The sequence below is a fragment of the Stenella coeruleoalba genome, assembly GCF_951394435.1.
Source record: "Stenella coeruleoalba genome assembly, chromosome: 9".
Taxonomy (NCBI): Eukaryota; Metazoa; Chordata; class Mammalia; order Artiodactyla; family Delphinidae; genus Stenella; species Stenella coeruleoalba.
The window spans coordinates 1,862,753-1,887,839 of NC_137155.1; the positions used below are offsets into that span (position 1 = coordinate 1,862,753).

The window sequence follows — 25,087 nt, forward strand, 5'->3', positions numbered from 1 at the left end:
GAATACTATGAAATGAGCCCTGGGACAAATAAAATTACAAAGAAAATTAGAAAATATTTTGCACTGAGTGAAAACTTAAAAATAAATAAAATTAGTAGGATGAAGGTAAAACAATGGTAGGGAAAAATGTATAGCCTTAAATACTTATGTAAGAAAAGAAAAAGATATAAAATCAATGAATTGATAGTATGCTACTCCCTTAAGAAACTAAAGAAAGAATAGCACATTAAGTTTCAGATGAGGAAGAAAGCATAAAAAAATACATAAATAAAGAGCAGATATTAATGAAATAGAAATCAAATGAAAAATTCAATAAACTAAAATCTGGCTCCTTGAAGAGACTAATAAAACTGATAAACCTCCAGCTAGAGCTTGTAAAACAAAAATAAGATACAAAACAAAAATAATAATAAGAATGCCTGTTTTTATTTCTATTCAACACCGTACAGGAGGACCTAGTCACTGCAATAAAGTAAAAGAAAAAAATGGCACAGATATCAGATGAAGAAGTAAAACTGTTATTTGCAGATTATACGTTTATTCTTGTAAAAAAATACAGGGTCTACAAAATAATTATGACATCTAATCACTGAATAAAACAGATATATGGGATCCAGGTTAATATTTAAAAATCAATATGCTGTAGTAATTCAAAAACACAGAGCAAGCAAAGCAATTTTTTAATGTACTATGGTAATAAAGCTTCATTAATCAAGACACTTCGGTATTGGTGAAACGATAAACATAAGGATGAATGGAGCAGAATTAAACCCACATGAATATATAGTCAGTTGAACTTTTGACAGAGGTACCAAGGAAAATTTAATGACAAAAGAAAAGTCTTCAACAAATAGTGCTGTATCACCAGGACAGGTTATCTGTATTGTAACAAATGATTATTGACCCTTACCTCATCCAAATAGAAATATTAACTCAATATCTATCATAGACTTAAATGCAAACCCAAAAGTACTAAACAAAAAGCACAGTAGAAAATCTTTGTGACCTTAGGGTAGGAAAATTTTTATTAGAACACAAAAACACATGAACCACAGAATTAAAAAAATTAATAAATTGGACTTCTTCAACGTTTTGCTTTGAAAACAAAAATGTAAGCCACAGTCTGGGAAAATATATTCACAACACATATATAAGAAAAAAACCTTTTTGTCCATATTAAATTAAGAACTTACAACTCAGTGAGACAAACAACCCACTTAAAAAATGGGAAAGATATTTAAACAGATACTGTGCAAAGGAATACCAATATCCAATAGAAAGATGAAAATATCTTTTAAAAAGGAAAATTAAAATTAAAACCACAATGAGATACCACTACACATACACACATTGGAATGGCTAAAATTAAAAAAGAGTGACCATACTATGCTTCGGAAAGTATTTAGAACAATTGGAACTCCACAACTTTGCTGGTAGAACATGAAAATTGTACAGCCGCTTTAAAAATAATTTGGCTTTTTTTTTTTTATAAAGTTAAACATACACTTACCGTATGACCCAGCAATCGCAATCATAGGTATTTTCCCAGAAGAACTGAAAACACATGTCCACCCAAAGACTTGTACAGGAATGTTCATAGCAGCTTTATTTGTAATGGCCTAAAACTGGAAACAACCCAGATGTCCATCGTCAGGTGAATGGATAAATAAAATGTGGTATATCCATACAATGGACTACTACTCAGCAATAAAGAGGAGCAAACTATTAATACATGAGATAATACTGACAAACCTCAAAATTATGCCGAGTGAAAGAATTCAGACAAAGATTATATACTGCATGATTCCATTTATTAAAACTTATTAAAATGCATGCAAATATATAGTGATGCAGAGCATATCTGCATTTGCTTGGGAATGGATATTGAGGGAGGACTGATTACAAAAACACATAAGCAAAATTCAGGGTTACAGCAGAGATCCTCTTCTTGATTGTGGTGATAGTTTCATGGATGTATATGTGTCCAGGTCATTAAACTGTATAATTTCAACATGCGTACTTAATTGTATATCATTGTTGAGCCCAAACAAAGCAAGCTGTAGAGGTTATTTAAGGCAAGACGCCATTTACTGATTATCATGCAAACCAATACTATATGTCATTGTTGATTGCCTCAATAAGAATTAAAAGTATAAAATTTGGGATTGGGGTAAAAAATATCCAATTCTGATAATGAATATATCTGAGCAGAAGAGGAAGACAATGGATTGTTGAGGCCTTCACAGGAAGCTTCAGCTGTGTCCTATTTAAATCATTTTAAATCTTAGGATACAAAGCAAGTGACAGAATATGAAATTTGTTTCGAATGGGTGATATGAACATACTTGTTTGTAACATCATTTTCTATATTTCTAGATGTTTGAAATATAACATTATAAAGAAAAATTTTATTTCCAAAGAGCGATAATAAGTCAAAGACAGACACACACATACACACACACATGCATCATTCCCTGAAAATCAAAACTAAACAAGCTTCAAGGTACAGATAGCTTCAATGAGGTATTGAGGGAAAAATTATATAAATTTTACATAAACCATTCAGAAAAAGCAAGAAGAGGGAACGACTGCAATTCATTTTTAAAACAGCAAGTGCCCTAATAATAAAATTTTATAAATATTTACAAGAAAACTATAGACCAAAGTTCCTTATGGATATAGATACAAGAATCTTTAACTAAATGTTAGCATATAAACCTCAGTGATATGTAGAAATTATGAATGATGATCATATATAGTTTATATTAGAGGTCAGTTTATACAAAGTTGGTTTAACTTCTATGTATCGATCAATGCATCATAAAACACGATAAAAGATACAAAACATATGATCATCTCAATGGTGTATACAAGACATGACAAAATTCAATCTCTTTCATGATGAAAAATCAAAATAAATAGAGAATGGAAGGGAATTTCCTTCATCAACCCGATTAATGGCATCTCTTAAAAGCCGCCAGCTAGCATCACAGCTAACGGGGAAAGCCCGTGGGCCCTGACAGTTGGCACAGGAAAAGAATGCCAACTCTCACCACTTTCGGTGAGCACTTTTCTGAACATTCTAGCCAGACTAATAGGGGCAATAAAAAGAAATAAAGAGCATGGAAATGGGAAATAAAGCAGTGAAATTGTCTTTATTCCTATGTGAGATGATTAGGTATGAAGAAAATCCTAAAAATAAAAAATAAATTCTTAGAACTATAAGTTTTATCAAGGCCACACAATACAAGGTCAATGTTTCTAGAAGAAAATAGGAAAAATTCTTCATGAGTTTGGGATAAGCAGAAATTTCTTGGATGGACACAATATCTTTGGTTCCTTAAGAAAAAAATTAAGAAACTTAGTTTTCTCAAAATTAAAACTTCTGTATTTGAAAGACACCATTAAGAAAGTAAAACGAATATATATGGACCTGTTTCCAGAATACATAAATAAACCTTGTAAGTCAATATTTAGAAGAATAATAACCAGAAAAAGGGTAGAGGAAATGATGTGAACAGTTTACAAAAGAACATATGTGAATGCTCACAGAGAACAAGAGAAGATATTTGATATCATTAGCTATAAAGTAAATACAAATTATATCACAAATAAAATAGCACTACACTGATTAAAATTTAAAAGTTGGACAGTATCAAGACTGCAAGAATGTGAAACAACCAGAAATCTCATACACTGCTTGGTGGACACGCAAAATCATACAACTACTTTGTAAAAGTTTGGGAGTTTCTTAACAGTTAAAAATACTCTACCATATTATCCTAAAACTTAACTCTTATGCATTTACCCAAGAGAAATGAAAACATAGGTCCACAAAAAACTTACACAGAAATGTTCATACAAGCTCTATTCGCAATACCCCAAAACTAGAAACAACCCAAATGCCTGTCAAAAACTGAATGTATAAATAAACAGTGGTAAATTTAATAAGTAGTTGTGATTGTGAAGTAGGATAAGGGGACAATTTGGGGAATGGAAATTTCTATATCTTCATAGGGTATTGGTTAAATGGATGAATACACTTGTCGAAACTCGGTGAATTGTACAATTAAAATGTGCACATTTAAAAATGAGTGTATTTATGACATCTTAATAAAGTTGATTAAAAAAATTTTCCCATAAATACTGCATGATCTAAAATAGTCAAATTCACAGAGGCAGGAAGTAGAATGCTGGTTCCCAGGGGCTGGTGAGAGGGAGAAATGCAGAGATATTACAAAGTTTTAGTTATGCAGGATGAATAAATTCTGCAGAACCAAGTAGAGCAATATGACTCTAATTAACAATATTACATTGCATACTTGAAATGTGGTAAAAGGGTAGATCTTAAATGATCTCACCATACATACACACACACACACACACACTACATATATATATATACATACATATATATATATATATATATATATGTAACTGTGAGGTATGGAGCATGATGGATATGTGAATTAGTGTAATTGTGGTGATTATTTCACAATGTATACATATATCAAAACATCAAGTTGTATATCTTAGATACATACAACTTTGTCAATTATACCACAATGAAGATGAAAAACAGACACACAGATATAACACATTTATGAATATGAAGCTACCTTCTCTCCAAAACATAATCCTATCAGGGTTACTGAAAATGAAAACTGACCAGCTGATTCTAAAATAAATAGGGGAATATAAGGACCTTGTGACAGACTGTATTTCCCAGAGATGGCTAACAATATATCTATCCCATTCTACACATTCTTACAATTGTGACCTTGTTGAGCAGTAGAATCCATCCGGGTCACCTCTGTTCCTAAGTGGAACTTTGTATGACAGAAGTGACACCCGCTGACTTCTGAGGCTAGGTCATGGCTTTCTATTGTTGTCTTAGGACATGAGCTTTTAGATTCCACTGCCATACTGTAATGTAACAGTGCCCAGTGCTCACACAGGGCCAGTTAATGTGTATAATCCCATGAGTTAGTATGGAAACACTCAAGAATAACAGGCTTATGGCCAGAGTAAACAGAAAATTCTTGCCTCAATAGCAGAGAATGACTAGCCTAGACTGAACATTGGTTCAGCCAAATAAATTAAAAGTAAGACCAGGGCTTCCCTGGTGGCGAAGTGGTTGAGAGTCTGCCTGCCGATGCAGGGGAAGCGGGTTCGTGCCCCGGTCCAGGAAGATCCCACATGCAGCAGAGCAGCTGGGTCCGTAAGCCATGGTTGCTGAGCCTGTGCGTCCAGAGCCTGTGCTCCACAATGGGAGAGGCCGCAACAGTGAGAGGCCCACATACCGCAAAAAAAAAAAAAAAAAAAAAAAAAAAAGTAAGACCAGAAATAACCAAACTGTTTCCAAACAATTTTTCTGTGTGTGTAAGAACAAAACTCAATAATGCAAACATATAAAAATACAAAAATATTCAACACCAAACAACAGAACATTCACAAATATCTGGCATTCAGTGAAAAATTACTTGGCATGAGGGAGACAAGACAATATGACTCACGATAAGAAAAAAAGTTAATTACAATCTACCCTGAATATGTGGAAAAGGACATTAAAACAATTAATGTAACAATATTCCCTATGTTCAAAACTTAGAAAGCCCAGAGATAAACCCACGCACCTATGGTCAACTAATCTATGACAAAGGAGGCAAGGATATACAATGGAGAAAAGACAGTCTCTTCAATAAGTGGTGCTGGGAAAACTGTACAGCTACATGTAAAAGAATGAAATTAGAACACTCCTTAACAGCATACACAAAAATAAACTCAAAATGGATTAGATACCTAAATGTAAGACCAGACACTATAAAACTCTTAGAGGAAAACATAGGAAGAACACTCTTTGACATAAACCACAGCAAGATCTTTTTTGATCCACCTCCTAGAGTGACAGAAATAAAAACAAAAATAAACAAATGGGACCTAATGAAACTTAAAAGCTTTTGCACAGCAAAGGAAACCATAAACAAGACGAAAAGACAACCCTCAAAATGGGAGAAAATATTTGCAAATGAATCAATGGGCAAAGGATTAATCTCCTAAATATATAAACAGCCTCATTCAGCTCAATATTAAAGAAACAAACTACCCGATCCAAAAATGGGCACAAGACCTAAATAGACATTTCTCCAAAGAAGACGTAGAGATGGCCAAGATGCACATGAAAAGCTGCTCAACATCACTAATTATTAGAGAAATGCAAATCAAAACTATAATGAGGTATCACCTCACACCAGTTAGAATGGGCATCATCAGAAAATCTACAAGCAACAAATGCTGGAGAGGGTGTGGAGGAAAGGGAACCCTCTTGCACTGTTGGTGGGAACGTAAATTGATACAGCCACTATGGCGAACAAGTATGGAGGTTCCTTAAAAAACTAAAAATAGAATTACCATATGAACCAGCAATCCCACTACTGGGCATATACCCAGAGAAAACCATAATTCAAAAAGACACATGCACACCAATGTTCATTGCAGCACTGTTTACAACAGCCAGATCATGGAAGCAACCTAAATGCCCATCGACAGACAATGGATAAAGAAGATGTGGTACATATATACAATGGAATATTACTCAGCCATAAAAAGGAATGAAGTTGAGTCATTTGTAGAGACATGGATGGATCCAGAGACTGTCATACAGAGGGAAGTAAGTCAGAAAGAGAAGAACAAATATCGTATATTAACGCATATATGTGGAACCCAGAAAAAGGGTACAGATGAACCAGTTTGCAGGGCAGAAATAGAGACACAGATGTAGAGAACAAACGTATGGACACCAAGCGGGGAAAGCAGTGGGGGGTGGGGGTGGGGGTGTGATGAATTGGGAGATTGGGGTTGACATGTATACGCTGATGTGTATAAAATGGATGACTAATAAGAACCTGCTGTATAAAAAAGTAAATAAAATTTTTTTAAAAACCCAAAAACTCAGTAATGCAAAAATATAAAAATACAAAAATATTCAATGCCAAACAACAGAACATTCACAAATATCTGGCATTCAGTGAAAAATTACTTGGCATGAGGGAAACAAGACAATATGACTCATGATAAGAAAAAAAGTTAATTGCAAACTACCCTGAATAAGTGGAAAAGGACATTAAAACAATTAATGTAACAATATTCCCTATGTTCAAAACTTAAGATAACATAAGGAAGATATAAAAAAAAACATTTCATTCAATCTTCTAGAGGTCAAAACCATGCTGTGTGTGATGAAAAACACTCTGGGTAGGATTACTGGTTGATGTGATATTGTAGAAGGAAACATGACTAATCTTGAAGATACAGCCATAGAAACTACAGAGAATAAAACACACAGAAAACATTTTTAACGAAGAGATCAACAAAGAGCTGTGGCAAAATGTCAGTCAGGTTAATATGCTTTTAATTGGAATCCCTGGTGGAGAAGATGAGACTAATAGAAAAATTATTTGAATAAATAAGTAAAACTATTTTCCAAATTTGAGGAGCACTGAGTGTCCACAAATCCAAGAAAATGAAATATTCTTCAATAGCAAATTCACACCAGAAGAAATGTTAAATAAAATCCTTCAGGCCATACGAAGAGAACTGCAGGTGGAATTGGGTCTACACCAAGAATGAAGACTAATGGAAAGGATAATTAGATGGGTAAATACATGTGATTTTTTTCTTATCATTTACATCCCCATAAAAGATAAACTGTTTAATAAACAGAACAATGTAGTGTGGGATCTGTGACACAGGTAAGCTTAACTGGGTGGATGTCAACAATAGCGCAAAGGTCAGGAGAGAAGAAATGGAAGTATAATATTTTAAGATGCTTATACTTCATATGAAGTGGTATAATATTAATTAAAGGTAGACTGTGATAAACTAATGATATACACCATAAGCCTAAAATTACCACTAGAATAAAAACACACAGAGCTCTACCTAATAGGTCAACAAGGCAGATAAATGGAAGCACAAACACTATTCAATTAATTTAATTGAATGTAGAAAAAATAGAAAAAAAAGGAGCAAAAAATAAGTTGGGGAAATAGAAAACAGTGAGATGATACACTTGAACCTGACAATGTGAGTAGTTACATAGAATTGGGTTTAAAGATATTGCCAGATATTGTCAGACTGGACTTAAAATGCAAGATCAAACTGTATGTTGCCTAAATAAATACATCTTAAATATGAAGATATAACTTTAAAGTAAGGGGCTAGCAAAAGGCATAGCATTTGTACTGGCCAGTTTTATGTGTCAGTCTGGCTAAGCAATACTAGTTATTCAATTAAACACTAATCTAGGCATTGTTGTGCAGGTTATTTTGTAGATAAGATTAACATTTACAATCAGCTGACTTTAAGGGGATAATCTGGTGGGACTGATTTAATCAGTTGAACGGCCTAAGACAAGAACTGACGGTCCCTTGAATAAGAAATTCTGCCTGTGGACTTCAGCTTCAGACTGCGGCCAAGAGTTTTTTGTCTACCCTTCCTGAAGACCTGCCCTGTAAATTTTGGAATTATCTAGTTAGCTATCACAATTACATGAGCCAATTTCTTGCAATAAATCTCTCAGTATACATACATCCTACTGATTCTTTTCTCTGGTGGAACCCTGACTGATAAACCATGATAATACTAATAAAAAGAAATCTGTAATTGGCAGTATTAATATTAGACAAAACAGAAGTCCGAGGAAAGATTATTACAAGGAACAAAAAATATCTCATAATGGTAGGGGCATGAATATAACCAGAAGGATATAGCATAAAAAATGTTTCAGTAAATTAAAAAGTATTCAAATCACACATATTCTCTCTGACAACTGAATTAAATTAGGTTTCAATAACAGAAAGATCTCAGGGTTTCCCTGGTGGTGCAGTGGTTGAGAGTCCGCCTGTCAATGCAGGGGACACGGGTTCATGCCCCGGTCCAGGAAGATCCCACATGCCATGGAGCGGCTGGGCCCGTGAGCCATGGCCATTAAGCCTGCACATCCGGAGCAACGGGAGAGGCCACAACAGTGAGAGGCCCGCGTACCACAAAAAAAAAAAAAAAAAAGAAAGATCTCTGAAAATTCCCATAACATCTGGAAATTAAACACCACAATTCTAAATAACCAATTGCTTGAAGAAGAAATCCAAAGAGAAATGAACATTATGAAGTGAATGGAAATGAAAATACAATATGTCAAAATTTGTGAGGTGCCACTAAGGCTAGGGAGAAGTTTATATCTTGACGGCCACAAATTATCAAAATATTACCCACTCCTCCTCAAAATAAAAACCTGAATAGCCGTATGTATTACAGAAATCGAATTTTTAGCGCACACACACACACACACAAAAACCCAAAAGACAAAAAACACTTCCCAACAAAGAAAACAAAATAAAAGGTGTACTCTGTCTTTGCCTTGCTGCTTATAGTAAAATGCAGGAGGAAAGAGATAAATTGATGATGGCACTGCTAAGCAAAAAGAAACCATCATCTGGTAATTAGAAACCTATCCAGATTTCAAAGAATGCTAAAATCAGGAAGTCCACTGTTAAAAAGCAAGATCTAGAGAGTAATGCAATGGCTGGATAAACTTTTGCTACCAAGACTACATATGTGATTCATAGGTCCACTCAACCATCCTGGAAGAAACCTGGAATTGAGATATGGAATTGCAGAAAAGTTCTGTGCCTCCACAAGAGGTGTCACTCTTGACTAACGATGTGAATACCCATGACATACACAGGAGAACTGCCAGGTTTTTAAGAATGTTTTACAGCAGAAACACTGCTAACTTGGACTAAAGGTAACAGAGACAGGACCAAATTAAAGGCAGTTTTTAGATTTCCAAAATTCTACAAGCAAGAAATGGGCTGGTAGAATTAATCATCTGCAAACATGTACTACCCTTGAATAAAAAAGGAATGACTCCCATGGAAAAGTACTGGGTCCAGTGGTAGACCAAGTCAGACCCACAGGCCTGAAAGAGGGGATAATGGAACTTCCATGGACTAGAATGTAGTGCCTCTGTGGGCCCAGTGGGCAGAGGATTGAGCTATAGAGGACTATTCTCAAGACTAGAAATATACTGGAATTTTCCCTTCTAAATTTCAAACTTGCTTGGGACCAGTGACCCCTTTCTTTCTTCCAATTTCTCCCTTTATAATTATTAAATTATTAACTACCTGGACATAATTGATATTTATAAACTAATACACTCAACAACTACAGAATATACATTGTTTCCAATAAAATAACTATATATATGAATTAAATTAATAAGTAACATATTAAATCAGAACTCAATACAAAATGATACCTGAAAATCTCCAAAAAAAATTCACAATTTTTTTTGAGGAGGAAAAAAAGAAAAAAGGGAAAAGTGTCCTTTGGCAGTTGCATGGTGAAGTGAAAAATTAGCAAAGGGAAAAAAATTAAGATCCTGCAAGAAATAAAGAACTAAAATCTGGAGGGCACAGAATCCCTCTCCAATTACTGAAACAAATTAATAAATAAATCTACTAGCAGAAAAGGACTAGAAATTTTGTAAGACATCCCAAATACCTTAAAAATGAATATAAAAAGACAAACATATCTGCACAGAATTATTTCAAAAAATGAGAAAAAGACCAAATTCACATCAACTGTGGAAGAGTTTCCTTCCAAAAAATAAAGCCCCAGCCCAGATGTTTTCATTGATGAATTCTATGACATTTTAAGTAAATCCTAATTTTTAAAAAAAACTAATTACTGGGCTTCCCTGGTGGCGCAGTGGTTGAGAGTCCGCCTGCCGATGCAGGGGACACGGGTTCGTGCTGCGGTCCAGGAAGATCCCACATGCCGCAGAGCGGCCGGAGCCTGTGCTCCGCAACGGGAGAAGCCACAACAGTGAGAGGCCCGCGTACCGCAAAAAAAAAAAAAAAAACTAATTACTGTTTTTTTTTCTTCCCCCCAGAATACAGAGGAAGAGAGAACACTTGCCCAACTTGCTTTCTTAAGGCTGGCACATTCATAATACCAAACCTGAGAAAGAAATTATAACAAAATACATAATATAATAACACAGATCTTCAAAATATTAGCAAATTAAATCCAGCAGCATATAATAATGAAGTAGATTTGTTCAAAGACAGAGATTTTGGTGACTATACACAACCGAGTGTAAAATAGTTTTACACTTTGCAAAAATAGTTTGGAAAAGTCTCAAAACAAAGGGACTACTAAAACCTTCAGTAAAAACCAAACAAAAGCAGCAAACTCTGGGGAAGGGGCAGAATATAATTTCTAGAGTCACCACATTATATTATTCCAATGCTCAACTTAAAAGAATAATAATAATTTAAAAAAGCTCAGAAAAACACGGCCCATTACAGGAACATAGTAAGTTGACATATACAATGGAATATTGCTCAGCCATAAAAAGAAACGAAAGTGAGTTATTGGTAGTGAGGTGGATAGACCTAGAGTCTGTCATACAGAGTGAAGTAAGTCAGAAAGAGAAAGACAGAAATCAATCTTGAAGAAGCCCAGACATCAGGCTTATTAAAAAAAAGACTTTAAAATGACTATGTTAAATATGTTCAAAGAGCTAAAGATGTAAAAAGAACAAAGAACATAAGGAAAATGGTGTATGAAGAAAATGAAAATAACAATAAAAGACGGAAATCACAAAAAAGGAAAGAGAAATGTTGGAGCTGAAACAACAGTAAATAAAATTAACTAGAGGGGTTGAACTTCATATTTGAGGCTGCACAAGAAAAAATCAGTGAATTTGAAAATAGGACAGTTGAAATTACAAAATCTAATTTGCAGAAAGAAAAATGGATGAAGAAAAGTAACTAGTGTCAAAGGGACTTGTGGGACACCAGTATGTACATTATGGGAATCCCAGAAGAAGAGAAAGAAAAATAAATAATGACCAAAAACTTGATGAAATACATGAATTGACAAATCCAAAAATACAAGTTCCAAGTAGGAAAAACTGAAAGAGATCCACACCAGCACACACATTACAAGCAAACTGTTGAAGACAAAGGCATAGAAAAATATTGAAAGCAGCAAGACAGAAGTAATTCATCATTTACATGAGGCCCTACATAAGACAATCAGCTAATTTCTCAACAGAAACCTTGTAGGCCAGAAGTGAGTAGGAAGATACATTTAAAGTGCTGGGAAAAAAAAAGTGTCAACTGAGAATTTTATATCCAGCAATAATATCCTTCAAAAAATTTTGGAGAAATTAAGCCATTCCAAGATAAAGAAAAGATGAGGGGGTTCATTACCACTAGATCTGTCCTAAAAGAAATGATAAAGGGAGTCCCTTCAAGGTACAAATGAAAGGATGCTAGACAGTAACTCAAAGTCAGACTTCATCCGACTTTATATCTTCATATGAAGATTTCTAGTAAAGGTAACACATAGTGAGTATAAATATCAGTATTACGGTAGTTTCAGGCTCTAACCACTATTTTTGTTTTCTACAGGATTTAAGAAACAAATGCATAAAAACAATTATAAATTATGTTATTGGGTACACAATATTAAAGATATAATTTAGAACATCAATAATTTAAGGGGGATGCAGAGTTGTAAAGGAGGAGAGTTTTTATATCTGAATGTAATTAAGTTGATAACCATTATAATTAGATTGTTATAATAGAATGTTATATTTCATTGCCACTGTAGCCACAGAGAAAAGAACTTTACTATATATACAAAGGAAATGAGAAGTGAATCAAAAAGTGTCATTATAAGAAATCAACTAAACAGAAAAGAATGCAGAAATGGAGGAAATAAGGAACAAAAAAGCTGTGAGAAATATAGAAAACAGAGAGAAAAATGACAGAAGTCCTTCCTTATAAGTAATAACTTTAAATGTTAGTGGATTAACATCTCCAATCAAAAGACAGATATTGGCAGAATGGATTAAAAGAAAAAAAAACATGATGCAACTGTTAACTACAAGAGACCCATTTAGTTCTAAAACACAAATAGGCTGACAGTGAAAGAACAGAAAAAGATCTTACATGCAAGGATTAATCGAAAGATTAATCAAAAGAAAGCTGGGGTGGCCATACTACTGTCAGACAAAATTAACTTTTGGACAAAAATTGTTACGAGAACATTACATATCAATGATGGACAATTCAGTTCATCAAGAAGAGATAACAATTATAAACATATATGCACCTCACCTAGAAACAGAGTCTCAAAATATATAAAGCAAACATTGAAAGAACTGAAGGGAAATAGAAAGCTATAAAATATTAGTGACTTCAGTAACCCACCTTTAATAATAAGCATACAAAAAAATTAATAAGGAGATAGAGAGCTTAAACAACACTATAAACCTATTAGACCTAAGAGACATACAGAGAAGCCTCCACAAGAATAGCTAAATACACATTTTTATCAAGTGCACAGGGAACATTCTTCAGGACAGCTCATATGTTATGTAACAAAAAAAGTCTCAATAAACTTTAAGAAAATTGAAATAATACAAAGTGTCTTTTATGATTACAATATAATAAAGCTAGAAACCAGTACATTAAGGAATACTGGAAAGTACACAAATGTTTGGAAATCAAATAATATACTATTGAACAATTAATGAATCAATTGATAAACACAAGGGAAACAGATACTTGAGACAAATGAAAATGATGACACAATATGCTAAAGCTTATGGGATGCAGCGAAAGAAGTGCTAACTCTAAATACTTAGATCAAAAAAGGGAGATCTCAAATTATTAAACTGACTTCACTTAAGGAAGTAGGAAAAGTGGGACAAACTGACCACAAAGCCAACAGAATGATGGAAATAATAAAGATTAAAATTGAGGTAAAAAAAAAAAAATATATATATATATATATATGTATGTATATAGGAAAGTAATAGAGAATATTAACAAAACCAAAAGCTGGTTTGTTGAAAACATCAAGAAAATTAACCACTTTAGCTACATTGGCAATGAATAAAAGAGAAAAGACTTAAAATACTAAAATAACAATATTAGTGAAAGCGGAGACATTACTACTGATTTTACACAAACAGCAATATAAAACTATACTATGAATAACTGTACACCAGTAAGTTGTATAACCTAAATGAAATGGACACATTTCTTTTTTTGGGGGGGGTTAGGATTTTTATTTTTCCTTTGATTTTCTTTTTTTGGGGGGAGTATAGTTGCTGGACACATTTCTAGAAACACATAATCTACCAAAATGACACATAAAGAAATAGAAAATCTGAATAAATGTGAAACTAGTAAGACATTAAATCAGTAATCAAAAACCTCCTCATAGAGAAAACCCAGAACCAGATGGCTTCACTTGTGAATTCTACTAAAATTTAAAGAAGTAACACAAATTCTTTTTTCAAACTCATCCAGAAAGTCAGAGGAGTAGACACTTCCTAACTCATCCTATAAAGCCAGCCAGATGAGACACTACAAGAAAATTAGGCCAATATCCCTTATGAATACTAATACAAAAATCCTCAACAAAATATAAGAACATCAAATTTAGCAACATATTTAGAGGATTGTAAACTGTGACCGAGTGGGTTTTACTCGCAGAATGCAAGGATGATTCAACATACAAAACCTTGATCAATAAAATATACCACATTAACAGAATGAAATGTGGGGGAAAAAACATATGCTCATCTCAATTTACATAGAAAAAACATTTTTTCAATGTCAATACCCTTTTATAATAACAATAATCAACTACGTATGGAAGAAAACTCTCTAAACATGTTAAAGGCCATATACAAAGAACTCACAGCTAACATCCTATTCAACGATGAAAGACTGAAAGTTTCCCCCTTAAGATAAGAACAATACGAATGTGCACATTTGCCACTTATATTCAACATTATCAGAAGTTCTTGACAGCGTAATTTGGTAAGAAAAATAAATGAATACAATTGAAAAAGAATAAAATTATTTCTGTTCAAAGATGTCATGATCTTATATGCATAAAATCCTCAACACTCTAAAAACCCTACTAAATCTAATAAACAAATTCTGCAAAATCACACCATGTGAAACCAATATGCTAAAATAGTTGTATATCTATAAATTAGCAATGAATAATCCAACATGGAAAAGAATAAAACAATTCATTTGCTATAGCATAACAAATAAAATGTTTAGCAATAACTTTAACCAAGGAGGCAGAAGATCTATTCACTGAAAACTACAAAACATTGCTGACAGAAATTAAAGGAAATGTAAATTTGGAAAGACATCCTGTGTTCATGGAAGACTTAATATTAAGATAAAAATACTACCTAAAGCAATCTACAAATTCAATGCAATCCCTATCAAGATCCCAAATGTATTTTTTTCTTTTCAGAAATAGAAAACCTCATCCTAAAATCCACATGGAACTCCAGGATCCACAAATAACCAGAAAAATCTTGAAAAAGAAAGATTTGGAGCAATCACATTTTTTGATTTCAAAACTGATTACAAAGCTACAGTAATCAAAACCATGTGATATTAGCATAAACACAGACATACAGACCAATGGAACAGAAGAGAGGTCCCAGAAACAAACCCTCGTGTACACGGTCAACTGATGTCCAACATGGAGGCTAAGACTATTACATGGGTAAAGGATAGTCATCTCAACAAATGGTGCTAGAAAACTGAATATCCACATGCAAATGAATAAAGTTGGAGCCTTATCATACATTATATACAAAAATCAACTCACAACGTCCCCACCACCAAATACCACCACACTGGGGATTAGGTTTTGGCATATGAATTTACGGGGGGTACAAATATTCAGCCTATAGCAATAAGTTTGGTGAAAGTTAGAGAGGAATACTTTGTACTATTTTTCTGAAGTCCAACATTATATCAAAATAAGACATTTAAAACAATCAATTACCTAGATATAAATCTAAGTAAAATATTTGTAAGACCTCTATAAGAACAATTACAATTGGGATACATTTAAATGAAGACTTTATGGGATATATTTTAATGAAGAAGCACATGTGCGTGCACACGCGTGCACGCACGCACACACACACATCATGTTCATGAATTGAAAGACTCAGTACTGGTAGGATGACAATTCTCCCAAATAGCATTGCAGATTCAGTGAAGTGGCGATCATAATCCAACAGCCATTTTTATAGAACTTGACAAGCTGATCCAAAAGTTTGAATGGAGAGGCAATGGATCTCATAACATTGGGTTTGCCAAAAAAGTTCGCTTGGGTTTTTCTGTAAGATGTTACAGACAAGCCCGAATGAACTTTCTGGCCAACCCAATACAAAAGGACATGCCTTATCAGAGACTGAGACTCATTAAAAGTTATAACTGTTTTTTTTTAATTGGAGTATAACTGTTTTACACTGTTGTGTTAGTTTCTACTAACATTGTTAGTACTTGTAGTACTAACTAATGTAGTAGTACATTGTTCTACTTCATTGTTAGTACAATGAAGTGAATCAGCTATATGTATACATGTATCCCCTCCCTCTTGGACGTCCCTCCCACCACCCTCCATCCCACCCACCTAGGTCATCACAGAGCACTGAGCTGCACTCCCTGTACTATACAGCTGGTTCCCACTAGCCATGTATTTTATACATGGTAGCGTATTTATGTCAAACCTAATCTCCCAATTCATCCCACCCCCTCCTTTCCCCCATGTCCACACGTCTGTTCTCTACACCTGTGTTTCTATTCCTGCCCTGCAAATAGGTTCATCTGTACCATTTTTCTAGATTCCACATATATGCGTTAATATATGATATTTGTTTTTCTCTTTCTGACTTACTTCACTCTGTATGACAGAGTCTAGGTCCATCCACATCTCTACAAATGACCCAATTTAATTTCCTGTTATGTCTGAGTAATATTCCATTGTATATATGTACCACATCATCTTTATCCATTCATCTGTTGATGGGCATTCAGGTTGCTTCCATGACCTGGCTATTGTAAATAGTGCTGCAATGAACATTGGGGTGCATGTGACTTTTTGAATTATGATTTTCTCAGGGTATATGCCCAGTAGCGCGATTGCTGGGGACAGACGAACGTATCAGTGGAACAAGAGTATTCAGAAACATATCTGCCTTTAGAGATACTTAAGTGTAGCACTGGATAAAGGATGAACTTCTCAATAAATCACACTGAGAAACTGGGCGTTCTACATGAAATAAAATCAGACTACAACTTCACATAATATAAAACAATTCAACTGGGATTTCAGTATATACCACCTACTCATGTTTAAACATAAGAACCACTCTATTCTTCCCTTTCCTCCTGCTTTTACATTCCATAAACACTTTTTCTTGATTGTGTCTTAAATATACTAAATCTACTTTCTATTGCTGCAGCCAGTAATCAGCTCTGAAGCATGTCATCCTTAGTCATGCCTTTGTATGTGTTTTCTCTCTGCTAGGAAAACTCGGTACACAAATCTCTGTATAATCTTCTCCCATTTATCATGCAGGGCTCAACTCAAGAGTCACTTTTTAAAACAAATTTATTTATTTATTTATTCATTTATATTTGGCTGAGCCGGGTCCTAATTGCGGCATGTGGGATCTTTTAGTTGCAGCATGCAGGATCTATAGTTGCGGCATGAGGGATCTTTTAGTTGTGGCATGCAGGATCTGTAGCTGCAGCATGTGAAATCCTAGTCGTGGCATGAGGGATCTAGTTCCCTGGCCAGGGATCGAACCCAGGCCCCCTGCATTGGGAGCATGGGGTCTTAGCCACTGGACCACCAGGGAAGTCCCAGGAGTCACTTTCTGAGTGAAGTCATCCTTGACAATCCAACTGATGGATCCCCTAGTTTCACCCTAGACACTCTCCATGGTAGTCTCCAACTGAACCCCAAACCTGGTCCATCACCCACCCTTCTCTGCCCTGCTCCCTCTCTTGGAGCTAACCTCTATGGACTCCATCACCCAGGTTCCCTTCCTTTGGGTCTGGCCACAGGAAGGCTCCATGAGAGGACAGCAGGACAGGACATTTATCTTCCTCTTGCCTCCTGCCAGTTTTATGGAGTGGCTGCCTCACTGTGCGCCTACAGCCCAGCTGGTGTCAGGCAGCCCTGTTTCCCCAGCTCTCACAGGCCACTGTCTCATTCTTCCCTCATCATTCTTCAAGCCTATGGATGGTAGCTGCTTCAAGATGCTGTAGTCCCAGGGCCTCAACATCCCTTATCCCTACCCAGACCTCTGACAGTGGCACTTTCATTCAATCCTTTTCAAAATACTAGTGAGCAGACCTCCTGTTTACTGTTTAAATCCTGCCAGGTACACTAGGGTGCATCATATCACCTTGTTTAATGCTTGTTATTGTGCCTATCATCATACGCAATGACTTTATTCACCTGTTTGTTTATAAGCTGCTTGCCCAGACAAAATATAAACACCAGAGAAGCAACTTGTTCATGTCTCTCATCAATGTATCCCCAGTGCCAGACACTTAGTAAGCATGCTATGTGTTGCTGAATTCTAACACATTTCCTGGAGGAATAAAATATAAAAAATGACATCAGTGTTACAATAAAGGGTTAGTTGCTCAAGATAAGGAAGATTTGGCTTACAAAGCGTATAATAAGTTATCCTATGAAGCCAGGGTTTTATTATTGTAGGTTTTAAAATAATGAGGTGATTACACTTGGAATTTACAAGTATAATCGGAAGCAATGTGAGCTATGGACTGAAAAGGAGAAAAAGTAAAGGGATACCAGTTAGGAAAAGACTAATCATTCCAGGCACAAGAAAATGGAATCCAAATTAAGATGACTACAGTGGGGATGAAGACAAGCAGATGAATTTGGGTGAAAGATCTAAACAAGAATTTAACTGTAGGAAGGCAGTGGCGGAGAGAGAAGGGAATGAGCAGTTATAAAGTGCTATGGATGGCTGTCCAGTTAACAAGCTCTGTGTGGCAGGCAGACCTGTGAAATCTCCCAGATAAAGATGTCAGTCTAAGCAGAACACAGCAGGGTGAGAGATACAGTCTTTACACGGCTATAAAATTTTGCTTTTTAATTTTTGAAAAGTCATGCTCAGAATCAATTAGAGGACATTCAAAAATGTCTGTAGGGCTTCCCTGGTGGCGCAGTGGTTGAGAGTCCGCCTGCCGATGCAGGGGACACGGGTTCGTGCCCCGGTCGGGGAGGATCCCACATGCCGCGGAGCGGCTGAGCCCGTGGGCCATGGCCGCTGAGCCTGCGCCTCCGGAGCCTGTGCTCCACAACGGGAGAGGCCACAACAGTGAGAGGCCCGCGTACCGCAAAAAAAAAAAAAAAGTCTGTAGTTACACATACATTGTGAGAGAGGTTAAGATACTATGAACGTTTCGAACTGTTAAAATAACACACCAAAAATGTGAAAACTCAAAATGCCCATTATTTAAGATTAGTACTCACATTTCTGTAAATTTATACAAGGAAATACTCAAAAAATAAAAGCTGGTTAAGTATTCTTGTAAATAACATTTACTATAATAATAAAAATAGGAAATAATCTAAATTCCAACATAAACAAAATGTTTAAACATAATTCTTACAATTAGTTGGCCATTTTTAACAAACAAAAGTATTAAGAAGACAGTAGAGTAATATGGAATGATATTTACAACTTAATGGTTAACAGAAAAAAAATTATAATTTCATTATTCCCACTGAACCATTTATTGATAGCTCTGTTAAAATTATAAATTTATGAAGACAAAAATCAGGTGATACTATACACAAATTATAAATTTGAAGTATTAGAGAAAGAAAGCACTTCTTATTTTTCCTTAGCGTGCCTTTAGTGTTGTTAACAATGGTGTTCAAGCTTTAAGGGAAAATTTTAATTTTTTACCTTTTTATTATGAAATCTAACACATGGAAAAAATAAGACATAAATGTACAATATAATGAATGTTTGCATAGAAAACCTGTCTAGAAACAATTGAGGCCATAACGTAGAAATCTGCCACCATGTACAATATAATGAATGTTTGCATAGAAAACCTGTCTAGAAACAATTGAGGCCATAACGTAGAAATCTGCCACCCTTTAACACTCTGCCTATGTCCCACCCACTCACACTCCTTCCCATCCACAAATCAGCACTAGTCTTCTTCTGTGTCATGGTGATAATTTCCTTGGATTGCACTATAGTTTTAGCTTTTAGCATTCACAAATAAATCTCTATAAAACAGAGCTTAGCTATGCCTAAATTACATGGATTCCATTGTCCTTAGCTTCTTTTCCACAAGTTATATTTATAAAATATATTCATGTGGTTGTAATTCCCATTCACCAATTATAGCCGTTCCATTGTATGAATACATCACTGTTTATTTGTACATTTTACTATGAATAGACATTTAGGTTGTCTCTAGTTTGGGACTATGAGAAAATATGCTGAGAGGAAATTTCCCTGAGAGTCAAATGCTAGATCATAGAGTATGTGCATCGTCATGTTTACAATAATACCAAACTGCTGCCCAAGGGGCAAGATTTATACTCACTCAGGCAGTGTATGCTGCTCCGAGACTCCACATTTTTTTGAACACCTAGTGTACTGAGACTATTTATTTTCTGCCCACCTGATAGTTGCGTAGTAGGAGCTCATTTTGTTTTTAATTTACATTTCCCTGATTACAAAAAGGTTGAACATATTTTCATGGATCCATTGACCATTTGGAATTACTCTTTTGTGAATTACTTGTTAAAATCTTTTCCCATTTTTCAAAATTGTTTTGTCTTTTTAAAAAATGTTTTCTATGGGTTCTTTATATATCCTAGTCTTTTGTTGGGTATATCCATTATAAATAATTTTCCCATTCTGTAGATTATCTTTTCTCTCTTTGCAGTGTCTTTTGATAAACATAAGCACTCAAATTTTATGTAGACAAAAACGTTTTTTATTAAAGTTAGTGATTTTTGTGTGTTTTTCTGGAAATCTTTTTCTGATACTGAAGACACGATATTTTCTTGTTATATTCTAAAACATTTACAGTTCTTTATGTACATATGTCTGTAATACGTCTGGAAGTGAATTTTTAGCTGGGTCCAATCTTAATTTTTTCTATATGGCTTTATATGCCAGTGTTACCTGACAATTTTTGTTTTATGTATTTCAGACCTATGTTAAATCCTCACAGATTTAGAAATATTTTATTTTCACCTTTTCTTGTCAGACTTACCCTTTCATCATTACTTAATGCCTCTCTGTGTAACTAGTAAGACTTCTTGCCTTAAAGTCTGCTTTGTTGACAGCACATTTTTTTGGTCCTTAGATGTAAAACTAAAACAAGAGTTCCTGGTTGCATGTCTGAGCAGGATAAATTTTTAGAGTCTAAAATACCTTATTAAAAACAACTGTATCTACTGAACAATTCACTTTCACTGTAAAATTAAATTACAAAAGTACACTTTATTAATAAAATTATCTCAAGATGTTTAACCTATAACCTAATTATTTCTAACTACTAACACAGACACTGTATCACCATGAAAGAGCTCCTTGCTTAAGTTTCCTGGGACTCCCCAAAGCTTTGGATGTGCAACAGAAAACCTTACTTATAAAGAAAGCAACAGGAAACAACAGCGCTGCATAAACGATTAGTGAGCTATACGTTCATCCATAACAGTCAATGAAAACCAGCGTGCGGCCTCATTAGGGGGAAAGGCGGCCTATCTAGGTATCGCTTTATCAACACCAATACTCAAGAGACTCAAACCTTCACGTCCATCAAATCACCTAGGATGCTGATAAACGTGAATGTGTGGCCCCCACACCTTGGATATATTTTTGAGAAGGTCTTCAGGTAACTTTGAGACAGTGCCGTAGTTTGAAGAGGAAGAAGAAGGAGGAGTGGGATATTATGTCAAAAAAAGAATGTCATTTGATGAGCTTAAATAGGAATAAAATAAAAAGGAAAGCAAAATACACAGTCTTACAGAAATAATAGAAACTACAGAAATTACACAGTAAAACGTATTTTAGAATCTGTGTTTTAAAAAATTCTATCAGAAACAATATAATATTCTAGCTGGTCTTTGGTTGTAGTACCTTTATGATATAATTTATGAAATTATGAGGCATCTATAATTCACAAATTAGAACTTTTTCATTATTCAGTGTCAAAATGATTGACAAAATGATGCATATAGTAAGAATGATAATGTGTAAAGAAGTACTTTCAGTGAAAATCAATTTAAAATGCTAAATTAACTAGAAATGAGAAAAATAATACAGGTAGAAATGTTAAGTCTCTAGGTTTATAAGCAAACGATCTTTATCTGTGATCTAGACATAAAGATTAAATGAGTAAAGATATCCAAAAAACAAGAAAACATCACCGTTTACTTTACCAACTGCTGAGAAAGTAAATAAACTTCCCTCACATAATAGACATGCTTATTCAATCTTTGCTGAGCATAAACTTGGTGTGTTTTCATTTTGGAAGTTAAGTCACTTTACAAAGTATCTCATATGTTTTATGTGCTTCTATCTAGTATTCCATTTCACACTTGAATGGGTAAGTTCATTTAATATGTTAATTTTGTCTTATAACTATTGTTATATTTTATAGTGCCTACCAATTTGGAGAATGATATAAATGTTTTCTGGGTAGTATGTGCTCTTTAAAATTTTTAAAGTAATAGCCTTCTGTAATATAGACTGTATTAATCACTGTAAAAATTCTGTAAAAATGACTGTATATGATGGGGACCTGAAGGTCACATTATATTTAATGAGTTCTGTGCAAAAAAGGAGCTCAGTCTCGCTTAAGTAATCGAACAGAGATGATAATAGCATAAAGGTAATTCTAAATTAAAATATTTATTTACCATAGAACAACACAAAATGAGATACAGCAAATCAATACTTGATAAGTGTACTGAGCAATGATAATGAACCCATAAAATTCAAAAAATAAATGTTATTTCTCTCCTCTACGCAAAGATATGACTCTTATTGCCACATTAAATTTGAACTCTCCCACTTTGCTTTCAAAGCCTGTCATTCCCCACAGCTCTTCTGATACTAATCCTCTAGTCCCAGTCAAGCAAAATTCCCCCAGAAATCTGACACTCAGTCATGCCCTTGCTTGGGTGGTACTTGCTAAGCCTGTATCTTCAAAGTCTTACCTCAAGTCTCAAATCACTCAGAAAGCCTTTTTTTCAATTATATTAATCCTATATAGAGATTCATCCTATCTCTAACTTAGTTTGCTTTATATAATCTCCTTTCCATTCTCTTTCCTGTAGTTTGGTGGTCTCTTGTTCTCTAATTGTTTCCTGGATGCATCTCCTGTATCTCTAAGCTCTGTGGGCCAAGACATATATTTGGGAGAGCAAAGCAGTATTTCAGGGGCAGAAAATATTTTGGAGATTTATACAACAGTTTCATTATATACTTCCCATGGTGTTTGTTGTCAGGAGTAAAAGAGTTGCTTAATGAACTTGATCAAATAGTACAGCATATAATAATGCTGAATGTTATAATTACATGGTAAAATTAGAGTACCTGAAAATTGGGTTTATCTGAACTTTTATACATGCAAAAAAACTCCAATGATGAAATTATTATTCATAATAATTTCATTATGATGAAACCTATCATTTCAACTGAAAGAGCTATGTTTATTTCAAAATTCTTAGAATTAATAAGATGCAACTATTTAAATTTTTAAGTTTGTCTTAAGGTTTTATTGACAGGCAATATAAATGCATTTAATAGACAGCTAAACTACTAAGTTTTGGTTTCACTGTTTGGCATCACCAGGCTTTTCTTCATCATTTTCTGTGCTCTAGCGTGATATGCGTAATCACAGATTATCAAAACAGTCACAAGGTTGGCATTTGTAAGTGATTTATTTGTTAAATTTGTATTGTATTTCCTGAGATAAATTTTCAGTACATTTTGTCAAATTTCATATCCTTAAACAAAACCAATATTATGAAAAAGTAAAGCGAAATCTAACCAAGTTAAATAAAGCAAAGCAAAAATAATATTTAGTGTTCTACCATATGAAAAGGTTTTTAATCTAACATAAGATAGTAGAAAAGAGGGAAGAACAGAGAAGACTCAAACAATGGCACTAATGTAGTGATATTTATGTTGGGAAATCTTTCAAGACTGAAGGTTAATTGGCTCACTCCACAGCTGCAGATGGAAATTCTGAGACTGTGAATCCACGTCCTCATCCTAAACAGCCTCTATAGACGGTCCTATAATGAGCACAAAGATGGGGAAGCCAGATAGATGCTCAGATCCTTTAGTGCTAGGATCAACGGTCAGAAGGAACAACTGGTAGTAAAGCAACTCATATACTTACTTTTAAAAAAAGTGAAAAAGTTACCTAATCCAGACTATACAAATGTAAACTCTTCAAAAATTGATTCTAAAAGAAATATATTTTGGCTGTTAAGTAACTCTAGGTGTCTCATAACTAGTATTTGTGCTTCCTCCCAGACAACTGCCTAACACCCCAACCCCTCTTTACTCTAGTAGTAAAACAAGGCCAGAATTAAGTTGGCCTTTTTCTTTTAAATCTTCAGATTGACATAGTCTTTTCAAACACACTATTTCAAACCTAAATGATAGTAAAAATAAGTGATAGACATTCACTTAGGCATAATGAAGACAAGTGAATTTTCATACATATAAACCATAAAATCATAGTTCATTACATACCACAGCACTCAGGACATTTTGGGTGTTTCAGGGTATTCACTCCATACCCTGGGAAGCAGCGATTAATCCAAACCATTTGGAGAGTACCCTCAATGTAGTATATCTCAGGCAACGGCTCTGCACGTCTGCCCAGAACTTCCACTTGTTGATTAAAAAATCTCTCTATGAGAATTTTAGCCTAAAATAGAAATAAAGTATGAAAAAATTATCACATAAATGTAATTTTAGAACAAATAAGGATGCTTATGTATTTAGAAGCAGGGGAAACAAATTCTCAAGGTCCTTATTTTTTCTTGAATTCATAGGATATAAATAACACCTGTAAAACTGAAAAGATATCACCTATAAACCTCAAATATTTCTAAAAGTACTTCCATATACAACACAAAG

General features: G+C 34.4%; 1 protein-coding gene across 6 annotated transcripts in view; it reads right to left on the reverse strand.

Moving 5' to 3' along the window:
* The window catches only part of ZPBP (zona pellucida binding protein), a 102,814-nt gene that overhangs the window by 13,143 nt on the left and 64,584 nt on the right, over nucleotides 1-25,087 (reverse strand). For 3 of the 6 annotated variants that reach the window (XM_079932509.1, XM_079932510.1, XM_079932506.1), the window contains one exon: nucleotides 24,698-24,875. In XM_079932509.1, coding sequence (XP_079788635.1) covers nucleotides 24,698-24,875 — 178 coding nt within the window. Of the gene's footprint in view, nucleotides 1-1,383; nucleotides 1,626-24,077; nucleotides 24,232-24,697; nucleotides 24,876-25,087 lie in introns of those variants that run through there. The other 3 variants (XR_013829951.1, XM_079932508.1, XM_079932507.1) reach the window with 3 other exon arrangements.